The sequence below is a fragment of the Phocoena phocoena genome, chromosome 9, assembly GCF_963924675.1.
Source record: "Phocoena phocoena chromosome 9, mPhoPho1.1, whole genome shotgun sequence".
Lineage (NCBI taxonomy): Eukaryota > Metazoa > Chordata > Mammalia > Artiodactyla > Phocoenidae > Phocoena > Phocoena phocoena.
Genome location: NC_089227.1, coordinates 45,409,440 through 45,421,709, shown reverse-complemented (window position 1 = coordinate 45,421,709; position 12,270 = coordinate 45,409,440). Strand labels below are relative to the sequence as shown.

General features: G+C 40.7%; 1 protein-coding gene across 4 annotated transcripts; it reads left to right on the top strand.

The window, feature by feature from the left end:
- Positions 1–2,210: 2,210 nt before the first annotated feature.
- TAC1 (tachykinin precursor 1) lies at positions 2,211–11,563 on the top strand. Of its 4 annotated transcripts, XM_065883446.1 has the most exons (7): positions 2,214–2,469; positions 2,942–3,073; positions 4,128–4,224; positions 4,697–4,741; positions 5,256–5,279; positions 6,730–6,783; positions 10,658–11,261. In XM_065883446.1, the coding sequence occupies exons 2-7, from the start codon at positions 2,951–2,953 to the stop codon at positions 10,705–10,707; spliced, it is 393 nt and encodes a 130-aa protein (XP_065739518.1). In that variant the 5' UTR covers positions 2,214–2,469; positions 2,942–2,950; the 3' UTR covers positions 10,708–11,261. The 4 variants fall into 4 exon arrangements, with proteins under 4 accessions (XP_065739520.1, XP_065739518.1, XP_065739519.1 ...); XM_065883448.1 differs by lacking the exon at positions 6,730–6,783 and having other exon boundaries at positions 2,211–2,469; XM_065883447.1 differs by lacking the exon at positions 4,697–4,741 and having other exon boundaries at positions 2,408–2,469; positions 10,658–11,563.
- The last annotated feature ends 707 nt before the right edge of the window (positions 11,564–12,270 follow it).

Here is a 12,270-nt window from a genome sequence, read left to right as displayed (position 1 = left end):
AAAATCAAGAAAGCCCTTAAAGCCTATTTAAGGCATATCAGATATCTCAGGAGTCAATTTGAAAAGTCACTTTCTGGTCACCTTTCTTCTTCTGGCCAAGAAATGGGATAATCTGAGCACCGATCAGAAGGAGGCCTGATTCTATCTTTCTTTGAAGAAATGAGATACTTCAATTTTGTTTAAATCCATGAAGTCATAATAATCCTAAATGGGGTGGGGGCATATTTGAATGTATTAATTTACCAACCCATTTTTTAAATTGGTAAAGGGAATTAATCAAGCACTTATCCCATCTTTCCTAGGTTAGTCATGTCTTAGAATAACTACATAGTTGTTGAGAAAAAATTTTTCTCTTTATATGGAAGGAATAGGCCAGCTAATAAATAAAAAAATAAATGATAAAATCATAATAACACTATTTTGAAAGTACTAATAAGTCAATGGATCTAAAATGATCAGCAACAGCTGCTAACTCTCAAAAGGAGAAACAACCAGCTATCACGTGCTTCCTAACAACACATGGAAAGTAACTTTGTCAGAAAAACCGAACCAACATGTGATTAAACTTCTAGATACAACTACCAAGTAATCGGAAATAGAACAGAGGAACAAGTTAGAAGAAACCACTAGGTGTAATCAGCAAACTCCAGAACATAGTACAGTTTATTGAGCAGTTTTATTCATAGAGAGAGAGAGAGAGAGAGAGAGAGAGAGAGAGAGAGAGAGAGAGAACTATAGATTAGGGAGGATTTAAGAGATATACAAACCAATTGCAATTTATGAACTTCATTACAATTCTGATTTCAACTAGTAAACTGTATGGGGGTGGGGCTTACGAACCAATGAGGAATATTTGAACGCTGACTGGATATTAATGTAAGGAATTATTTTATGTTGTTTTTAGGTGGAACAACAGCATCGTTCTGTTTTTATTTTTTATCCTTTCTATAAACATGCTGAAATATTTACAGTTGAAATTATGTCTGAGATTTGCTTTGAAATAATCTGAATGGTGGGGAAATAGGAAGGGTTTGTAAGTGAAACTTGCAAATCGTTTCAAGTGGATGATTCTCTCTACTTTTGTATATGTTTATAATTTCCCATATATAAACAAAGAATATAACGCCTTGCATTGTGAGGCTAGGCCTAAAGAAATGAGATAGACCCATGGGAATTTCAAAAGTCAGGGTTATTTAAGAAAGAACAACAAGTATTAGAAGAAAAAATACTGGTTTATATGAATTGCAATAAATTATTTCCTTTATGCACTATACTAAGAACATCAGAATTAACCGGAAAGCATAGTTCTTACTAAGGAAAGAGGAGAAAGCAACTCCACCCCAGATACAACAGTCATTTAGTCTGCAGGGCAAACCATGGGCTCATGGAAAGCTGTGATATCTATACAGATGTTATTTGTCAAATAGTTTCATATTGATAATGACTGCCCAATTAACATCTTCGCTACACTTACTTTCATATAGAGGAGAAATCTATGAAGGATCTTAAGAGTCCTTTAGTGACAACCAGGAAGGATCCTGTACACCTCTGGCGCGTTTCTTAGTCTTCAGTGAGAAATGGTAGGAGAGAAGCGAAAACGTACCCCTGCTCCACCATGTAGCTAGCTAGCTTGGAACAAAAGATATCCTAGAATGGCACTGATATAAAAGTTCTACGCGCAATGCCAGGTTTAAATTCCCCTGTCTCCAAAACGTAAAATAATTCTGCTGCCATCGTCTGAAATCCTATGGGACTGAAAAATCCTTTCGTATTACTGAAGAAACGCCAGTATTCTAGCTAATTTGGGAGAAAGATGTTCTGCTCGTAGAAAGATGCTATTGATATATCTCAGAAACACTTGACACTCTGCAGATGGAAATAGGGGGGAAATGTCTCCCTACCCCCCCCATTTGAAGTTCTCCTTTCTTATCTCTTTCTGATTTTCGACAACAATATCTTAATACCCGAAGTTATTTGGCCATCCTTGGAAGCGCAACTTACCCTCTCAAGGGACTTAAAAGTTGCCTAAGTCTGAGGAATGAGTCACTTTGTTCAATTTTGATGAGTAATCTCAGGTGTCATGGAACCCCATTCTGAAGAAAAAGAGGGGAGGGGGCGTCAGATCTGCAAACGGAAGAAGACAGGCCGCTGCGGATTGGATGGCGAGATCTCGATTTTCCTATAATTGCGTCATTTGGAACCCAATTGGGTCCAGATGTTATGCGCACCGACGGATTGCCGTCTCGGAAACTCTCAATCAGACGCAAGCGAAAGGAGAGGAGGCGGCTAATTAAATATTGAGCAGAAAGTCGCGTGGGGAGCGTGTCACGTGGGTCTCGAGGCTCAGCGAACCTGGGATAAATACCGCGCTGCAGCCAGCAGGCAAAAGCGCGAGCTGCTGCGAGAGAGTGCCGAGCGCCCAGCGAGCGCTCCGACCCGCCGAGGAACCCCAAGGGCTGGTCAGCCGCAGTAAGTGCCTGCGCCCTGCTGGGTGGGCTTTCCGCACCGCGCACCGCTCCGAGGCGGCGTCTAGCAGGGCTGGATGGGCCGCTGCAGCGAAGGACTGCGGGGAGAGAGCTGAGGGACCGCGGGGGGACTGCGGGGAGACGGCAGGGAGACGGCGGCGAGACGGGTATCCCAAGTGCCTTGTCCCTCTTTGTCTTCCACCCGCACAGCCTCCTGGCTTGAAGGTGTGGATTGGTGGGTTGGGGGCTGGGGGAGCTGGGATCTAGGAAGAATAGGATTTGAGAAACTTTAGGGCTTGATTCTCTTTCCTAAAGGGTACCGACAGGACTTTAGCCCTTAGGCGGTTTATCTTGTTTCAATCGACCTTGAGTTCCGTTGTGGTATCGAAAATTCTGCTGTCTCAACTCTTGGATAGAAACCCCCAGTACATCTATATTTTTTTCTCTCCTCTGCCTCTTCTCCCCACTCTTCCCAGAAATCCGAAATGAAAATCCTCGTGGCCTTGGCAGTCTTTTTTCTCGCCTCCACTCAACTGTTTGCAGAAGAAATTGGAGCCAACGATGATCTGAATTATTGGTCTGACTGGTCCGACAGAGACCAGATCAAGGTGAGACTCGGTCCCAAGATGGCCCGCGCCGTTCTTCATGGGCTTAGGAGGTGTCACTTACCCCCCGCGATAGCATCCTAGTTACCCTAGCGGGCACCGGGACCGCAACCAGAGGCGGTGGAGGCGCGCCGGGAGGGATGTAGAGGAACGCCATCCCCTGGGTCCCACACGAGATTTTGCATCCAAGAACCAAGTTTCCTCCCGAGGGCTGCATCGTCGGGTCTCGGGAACTCTCTGGAGGAATAATACCCTCCCAGGTGATCCCGGAATCCTCACAAGACTGGAAACCTCACAAGGTTTCATCCCCTGGTAACGCGGATTTCGGAGACTCAGGTCCAGCTGCAAGGACCTGGCATTTGGAAATGCTGGGGCAGGGGCAGAGGAGTGCGCGCCCGACGCAGGCAAAAGCAGGGGCAAGTGGCGAGGTGCTGAGGGCTTGGAGGGTCGCAGGTGGGTAGGAGGCTAACTTCCTGCCATGACTTTTACTTTACGGACCTGGAGACGTAGCCGCAAGTTTTCCTTTAGATTGCTCGCAGGCTATTCGCGCAAGGGAGCGCGCCCCGCCGGAACAGTGAAAGTCGCGCACTGTTAGTTGCTTGTAAAGGGCTGTCACCTTCCCTACCCTCCTCCCGCCATTCCCCCACACACACCTGTGCGCATTTAGGGCGGTGAGAAGCCTCCAAAGTCCGAGCTAGAGATGAACAGAGTCCGGTAGCTGAGCGGCAGATGAGTGAGGGTCCCCGGGATGGGAGGAAAGAGGGGAAAGCGAGCAGGGCTTGGAGACGACGAGTCTCCAGCTAACTGGTTAGGGCTAGGCTTCGGGGAGGCGGCGGCGCCGGACACGAATTGGGCGGGGAGGAGTGGAGAGAGGCAACGCCCAGGTGTGCGGAGGCCCGGCCTCCTCACGCCTCGGAGCTGGTTCCCCAACCCTGGCTTGGCCTGTCCCCACCTCCAAGATTTGCCCCAGGCTGGAGCGCACCACCAGAATGACTCTAGTTTGCCGGCGCCTTGCACTGGTTGCCTACACGCCCCTGTCGGTGCGTCTGTCCTCTAGGAGGAGCTGCCCGAGCCCTTTGAGCATCTTCTGCAGAGAATCGCCCGCAGACCCAAGCCTCAGCAGTTCTTCGGATTAATGGGCAAACGGGATGCTGGTGAGATGGGCAGCCATCACCCTCTCTGTCTCTCTGGGCACCGCCCCCACCCCGCCACTCCCATCCCGGAATCCTAGCTCATGCTCAGAGCACGCAGTCTCTCTTGATCTATGAGCAGAGATTTCCACCCTAAAATGGGTATACCTCCCGGAGCGCGACTGTGGCCCTCACCCCGCTAACACACACATACCACGGAGGGAGGGAGAGATCGGTCCAAACCACCAAGAACAGGAACCAACCTTAAGCTAATTGCTTCCTTGACTAAGGATCCAAACTGACAAAGAACAGGAAGGCACGGGGCCTCCAGGGGATATCAGAATGTTCTCAGTCCATGTGGAAAACTGACTTTAGACCACTGGGGTTAGATTAGATTTAGCTGCCAGTGTCTCATGATAGAAATATTTCCTTTTCTTGAATTCTCACACCATCAGTGGAATGTGTAAACAGTTAATGTCAATTCGTCTCTTGTCAGATTCCTCAATTGAAAAACAGGTGGCCCTGTTACAGGCTCTTTATGGTAAACATTTCTATAAATCTTTATTTTACTCTTGTGAAAGCACATGTATGAAAATGGAGAATGTCTTTTGTGGGCTGAAATACAGATTCTTGGTTGACTATTGAGTAAAGAGATGGGTTTGCGCGCTCTCTCTCTCTCTCTCTCTCTCTCTCTCTCTCACTCTCTCTCTCTCTCTCTCTCAAGCATCAAAGCCGACTGGCCTTGAAGATGCATCTCTTATAAGAAAACAAGAGAGGTGGTACGGCCAGTCAGTTCAGGCCTCAGGAGTCTCACAGACCTGAGTTTGAATCTGTGGCCCACATAAATCACTTAAAAGTATTCCTTTTGTTTAAAATATTTTGTTTTTATTATTAATAATTTGGATAGCATTTATGATTCTGCTATATTCCTCAGGATAGTACATGAATGGGAAATGTTGCATTATTTTAAAAATCTATTTTATAATTCTGTTTAAAAGATATAGCTCCTTTAAAACAAATCATTGTGTTTGTTAATTTTATTTTTCTTTCTATAGGACATGGCCAGCTCTCTCATAAAAGTAAGTTCCAAATTATTTTGACATTTATCATATGCAAATGTAAATTAGATTGAATTCCACTTTACATAACAACTTATTTTCTGTTGTAATGTAGAACTTAATATTTTTAATTAACACAATTTAAGAATGGAGCAGACTCATATTACATCCAGAACATGAATGTTTAAAGCTCTGTTGTTTAAACATATCATACTTACCAAAAGGATGCATTATATTAAAAATCCTTTAACTCCCAGCTGAACTGTTGCTGAATTCCTGACCCACAGAAACTGAGATAATAAATAAAGAAAGGAAGGAGAGGAAGGAAGGAAGGAAGGAAAGAAGGGAGGGAGGGAGGAAGGAATCCTTTAACACCTGTCAATTGCTAGTTTAAGATAAGAATTTCAATCCTAGGGGTAAAAATCCACCACACATTCCTCTCCCCTCATCCCCACCCCACCACTTCCACTGAAAAAAACAAAAGCAAAAACAAAAATCCAAGCAGTTATAGGCATCTCCTAGTTCATTTTAGTATGCTGGATTCCATGATGATCATTTATTAGAGTAATCCAGCAGCCAATTAAGAGGATGGAGTGAATGTCTGAGAATCCATACTAAAGGTAAATATAGATAAAGTTGTAGAAAGTACCAGGGGTCCATCTTAATCACACTCACTTATCCCAAGGTCCACTCACTTACTCCAACTTGGATTTTGATTCACTGGAAGCAGAGTAGAGGCCACACTAAGATAGCAGCCATGTTCTTAGCTAATATAGTATAAACCAAGAGACATCCTCCCACTAGAGTTAAAATAATAATCCTTTCCAAAGGCTTCATCTTTGAAAATAAATATATCTTATTCATATTTACTTTCTCAGGACTTGACTTTCAAGGGAATTATATATAGCAAAATTCCATGTAATGAAAATAAATGTACTTTATTAATGTCAAAACTAACGTACTTTTTCCAAAAGAAATATTTTTTAAAATCCAATAAAATAGCACTAGTGAACTTTAGAAGTTTATAATCTTCAGGTATAGGAATCTGATTTAACTAAGCTTCAGTTTCCTGAGAAATACAACATATTCAGTAATATGAGGAAATAAGCTTTGATGTTTCTGTCACACAAATGTGAAATTGACTCCCTAAACATCAAAGCTAGCTCAAATAGCAATATTTAAAATATTTGTATATAAACAGATAAAATACAATATGAATAAGAATAAAGTGTACTTGCTAATATTTAGATATAGAATTGAGAAAAGTGCTTTCACTGTATTATTTTTATTTAGTGTCATTTATAAGACTTACTAGGAATCTTTATTTCTTCAGGCTCACCAAAACTTGAAATAATTATATATTTATTATATAGGCATATATTTAGAAGCTTGCTTTTTCTTGGTACTAGTTATAACAGTTTATTTCCTCAGAGATATACATATTAAAATACCCCTAAATGTATTTTTCCAGGGCATAAAACAGATTCCTTTGTTGGACTAATGGGCAAAAGAGCTTTAAATTCTGGTATGTATAAAACCATGACTGCAAATAAACAGTACCTTAAATCTACTTCTATTTTCTCTAAGGCATTCTTTTCAAAGTATTAAACAGGAATAATAAAACTAAAATTAGTATTTATGTTGAAAAAATCTAATTGCAATAAATAAATCCAAGAATGGATTTATAGATGATTGAGCTAATATCACCACAATATCAATCTATCCTTCTCAAACTCCCAGTGTCTGCCGCATCTAATCATTACCTAACCTGAATCTTTGGGCTAGTCTAATACCCTTTCCCTTACATCTGTTCAATAAGCCACATTTAACCTTACTGAACTAAGGGGGATGGGGGATGGGGGAGATAAGACCGATAATTTTACTTGTTACCAAGGTAATTGGAAAGTCTTACAAAAGGTTAAATCTGACAGTCTTCCAACACAAAAATAAATAAATAAAAACAAACAAATCCATTTTTACAAATCACTTGCTCTTAATGATATTATAGAAGCTCAAACTCTAAACCTCCTGGTGAATTTTTAAGACTAGGAGAGTAACATAGTCTGTTCCAATGCCTTCAAAAACAAACACAATCAAATTATCCTAGAGGGTTATAATCAGTTCTGGCTATAAAACCCTTAAAGAGAAGGAATGCCACAATTCTCCTCCTAACCCAGTTTAAGTCTGAACAACTCTTTCACTTGATGTAAAGCCTGTATATTTCCTTTCTTTTCCTTAATTTCTATCTTCTATGTAAATTCCATATGCATATATCTGAAAACTCTAATTTCTTAACTCATTCATCACAGTATTTTTTTTTTTTTTTTTTTTTTTTTTGTGGTACGCGGGCCTCTCACTGTTGTGGCCTCTCCCGTTGCGGAGCACAGGCTCCGGACGCGCAGGCTCAGTGGCCATGGCTCACGGGCCCAGGCGCTCCGCGGCATGTGGGATCTTCCCGGACCGGGGCACGAACCATGTCCCCTGCATCAGCAGGCGGACTCTCAACCACTGCACCACCAGGGAAGCCCCCATAACAGTATTTTTAAGGTTAAATAACCCCTGTATCATTTTCATAGAAACTGATATTTTATTAAGCTCATTCAGGCCTTATAGTTCATAGTTTTAATTTGAAACTATTCAAATTCTCTTTATTTTACCTTCAGTGAAATTAGAATTAAAATACTAATCGTGTATTTAATTAGAAAGTAATCATCACCTGTCTTATCCATTTAGAATATTTCTGGTTTCCTGAAAATCTGTAAGTAAGATATGCTGGCTTAATTAATCTGAAAAAGTCATGCAAAAATGAGGTATCCTAGTATTTTTTTTTTAATTTCATTTTATTTTTGGCTGCATTGGGCCCTCGTTGCAGCACGCGGGCTTTCTCTAATTGCGGTGAGCAGGGTTACTCTTCGTTGCGGTGCACAGGCTTCTCATTGCAGTGGCTTTTCTTTTTGCGGAGCACAGGCTCTAGACGCACGGGGCTTCAGTAGTTGTGGCTTGAGGGCTCTAGAGCGCAGGCTCAGTAGTTCTGTCAACCCCTGGGCGTGTGGTATCTTCGCGGAACAGGGATCGAACCTATGTCCCATGCATTGGCAGGCGGATTCTTAACCACTGCGCCACCAGGGAAGTCCAAGGTATCCTCCTATTTATATTGGTTCTCTACCTTCCAGATTTAGACACTACATTTATATTTCTTCGTCAGTAATTTGGAGGCTTCTCAAGTTTAAATTTTAAAGAAGTTACTAGTGTACCTAATGAAAAACTAAAGTTGTTTTGTTAGTATGTATTATCTTCCAGCTTTTGGCAATGGAATATAAGTTTAAACCACACTGGCTTTATTTGTATCAGAAGTGTACACTAGCCCTTATATACCTGTGGTTTTCTTGATAATCACACCAGTCAACAACTTTCCATTTTCAGAATTGATAAAAGGTTTCAGAACATGCTTAACTTTACAAATAATATAGATATGTGCAATTTGAACAAATTAGATGCTATGAAATGTACTTAACATAATTATAGATAATATTAAATAGAATCACTGTATGAATCAGAGTCAATTTATGACTAAATCTTTGCTCCTCCATTTTAGTTAAGAAAATATAAAAGGAAAAAATGGGCGAGCATGTAATTTATACCCAATCGGGTACCTTTTCATATAATCAGTTGAAGCAGGGTTATCATAGACACCTTCTACAGCCATCCGATCCTTACCCTGTTGTAGTCACAGACCCCTTTGACAATCTGAGTAATCTAGAAAGTGTCTTCCCAGAGAAACCCTTATCAGCTCATACACACAAACATTTACATATGGTTTTAGAGGGTTCATGGACCAGGTAAGAAACTCTGCTTCCAATTAAGAGAACATTGTATTTCAGCTCAATCACTAATGTCTTTGGTTAGTTTACATTCGCATTCCCTTCCCTTCTCTGAGGAGCAACATTATGTTACCGAAAGCTTGTCAGGAACTGAACTTGTGCTGATCACCCTCCTCCTCCTACAAACAAACCAGGGTCAGAAATGGACTGTTTCTTTCCTTCAGAACTGCCAAGATTGGGCCTCAGACTATTCCACCGCAGAAGTGTGTGCATGATTGACATAAAACATTCTCCTTATTGTTAACCTCGCTTAAGGGAATCTTGGATGCTAATGAGAACCTGCTCAGTGGTAAAAGGGGAAAGTGATAACACTGGAGGCTTCACCTACCTACTCTTTCATCATATCCTTCTCACTGAGAAAATTGTTTAAAGTGGAACCTAGGATTCCTACATGTCTTTCACAGTTCTTTCTACTATTTCTATTTAAATTCAGTATTTTATACATGCATACTGAATTTTTAAAAGCACAGTAGTTTGACTACAATGTAAATCTAAGTGTATAAAGTATTAGATAAAATGATGAAAATATATACTTAAGTATTTTGATCACAGCAATCTGATCCTTACCCTTTTGTGGCTGCAGACCCCTCTGAAATTATATTTAATAATATAATATAATATAATATAATATAATATAATATAATGTAATTTGGTACTTTTTTCTGTCCATATAGTCAAAGTACTTAAGTTACTTGCTAGCTATATGTTAAATACCTTTGGAAGCAGTGATTAATCTTTCACAGGCCATTAGGGTGCTAGGAGGTAAGTTAAACTATGTTGTATTTAGATGACTCAGTTGCCCTACTTATAGACAATGAGATTGTTTTTAGTCTCAAGGACAATGTATCATTGGGAGGAATCCACAAATAGGAAGAGACCCTCACACCATTAGGTACCCTTATACCAGAAATCAGCAAACTTATTCTGTAAAGAGCCAGATAGTAAACATTTTAGACTATGTGAGCCATGCAGTCTCTGTAGCAACTACTCAGGTCTTCCATTTTAATGTTAAAGTAGGCATAGACAATACATAAATTAATGGGTGTTCTCATGTTCCAATAAAACATTATTTACAAGAAAAGATAGTGGGCTGGATTTGGTCCATGGCCTGTAGTTGGTTGACTCTGTCCTAGAATAAAAGTCCCACATTTTGCTTTCATCGTCCTACTATTCCTGTTTACTTTAGGCATTGTCCTTTCTATAAATCACCATGGTGTCCGCCACTGCTTAAGAAAGCTGTGGAGAATCAATGTTGCAGTATACTGTGGAAATACACTTTGGGGGCACCAAGTCTATGAGGATGACCAAAATAACTAAGAATTCTGTGGACAGATCACTTCCAATCAGGATAAAGACTGAGGCCCGATTGGAAGATGTGCAAATAAGACTCTTAGAAATACTTCAATGGAGTGAAAAGAGTAATTATGAGTTTAAAATAAATTTCTGTATGCCTTGAACTTTGTTTAACTGTGTCAGTGAATCTTCTTAACAAACCCTTTACCTTATCTTTGTTCTCAGTGGCTTATGAAAGGAGTGCAATGCAGAATTATGAAAGAAGACATAAATAAACTACCTAATGTATTATTCATTGAGCTTCATTTGTGTCAATGGCCAAGGCAAGATAAAATGAGACATGCGCTATGAGGAATAATTATTTATTTAATAATAATTGTTGTTTTGAGTTGAAAACTCAAAAAGCATTTATTTTTCATATTGTGCCAATATGTGTTGTAAAAGCGTGTTGTAATTCTAATATGACAACTCGCTCAGAAGTAGAAGTCAGTGGTAATTTCTCAACAAAGCACAGTATTCAATGAAGTTGTAAAAGCCTATCAGAGATATAGTCTCCAAAGAAAGAAACCATTTCTCTTTGTTGGCAGCAGTCACATCAGCTACTACTAAAGAAAGGAAACTCACAGATAGGCTGTGCTTCTCCGTTTGTTTTCATGGTGAAAGTGTACTGAGGCTTGGTACCAAACTGTGTTTGTATCCCTGCAGCATGTTTCATCTTTTGTGACTATATAGAGATGTTTTAAAAGTCTTAATGTGATTCGAAGGTCTTTATTTTATTGTACAATGTGTTGTGATAGTTTACGTTTTAAATAAAAGAAAAAAATATCTTGAGAATTGGGTCTTATTCTTTCATTAACATTTATGTCAAATCAGCAACCTTTCTTTTAGTAGATGAAATATGTTCCAAGCTGTTTTTGGCTGCTAAACACTGAAACAGAAAACTACTAAATCTCTCTTTCTTAAGGAAAATGACCAGAATGTAATCCCAGTTTCTCTCACACACACACTTTTGGCACAGGATCATTCATGGAGAAAACAATTACATTCTGGTCCCCAAAACAGTTAAGGCTCAATTCTGTTTATATGTGCTTATGATTCCCTTTTACACATAGGATAATCTATTTCAAAGATGCATTTCACTGGTTGTTTCCTTGTTGTGCAAAACATCAGCACACTACCATTTCAGCAGTGTTTAAAGCCCAGGAATAAATGCAGCAGCGTTTGAGTCTCACTAGAATCAAGACACCAAACCAAACTCTCACAAAGGTCACTGGAGGATGATACAGAAAGATAGAGAGCTGACAATATGGCATCACCCCCATAACAAAGATAAGAGCCTCTTTCTTGCATATCTAAGGACTGCCTGTGAATTGCTAGTGCCCTTAACACTCCAGCAGTAGCACGTGTATCAGAAATACAGGGCAATCAGAGGGAAGCTCTTGTGTATTTATTTAAGAGGAAGCATTGCTAAGTGTCCTTGGAATCATCTTCTGATTGCATAAGAGAGTGTGAAATATTGACAAGTGGTAAAACAACTCAGGACAAGCCTTGCTCAGTGAAATAAAACTCTGTGAGTTTATTCCGGACTGGTGACTGTTGTTGATCAACGTTAAAACCACTTGTGGGGGGCTTCCCTGGTGGCTCAGTGGTTGAGAGTCCGCCTGCCGATGCAGGGAACATGGGTTCGTGCCCCGGTCCGGGAAGATCCCACATGCCGCGGAGCGGCTGGGCCCGTGAGCCATGGCCGCTGAGCCTGCGCGTCTGGAGCCTGTGCTCCGCAACGGGAGAGGCCACATCAGTGAGAGGCCCGCGTACCGCAAAAACAAACAAACAAACAA

Coding starts and splice junctions, on each gene's coding strand:
- TAC1 (XM_065883446.1), top strand. CDS start 2,951: ATGAAAATCCTCGTGGCCTTGGCAGTCTTTTTTCTCGCCTCCACTCAA. Junction 5,280..6,729: donor TGGCCAGCTCTCTCATAAAA/GTAAGTTCCAAA, acceptor GTATTTTTCCAG/GGCATAAAACAGATTCCTTT. Junction 6,784..10,657: donor CAAAAGAGCTTTAAATTCTG/GTATGTATAAAA, acceptor CTTTGTTCTCAG/TGGCTTATGAAAGGAGTGCA.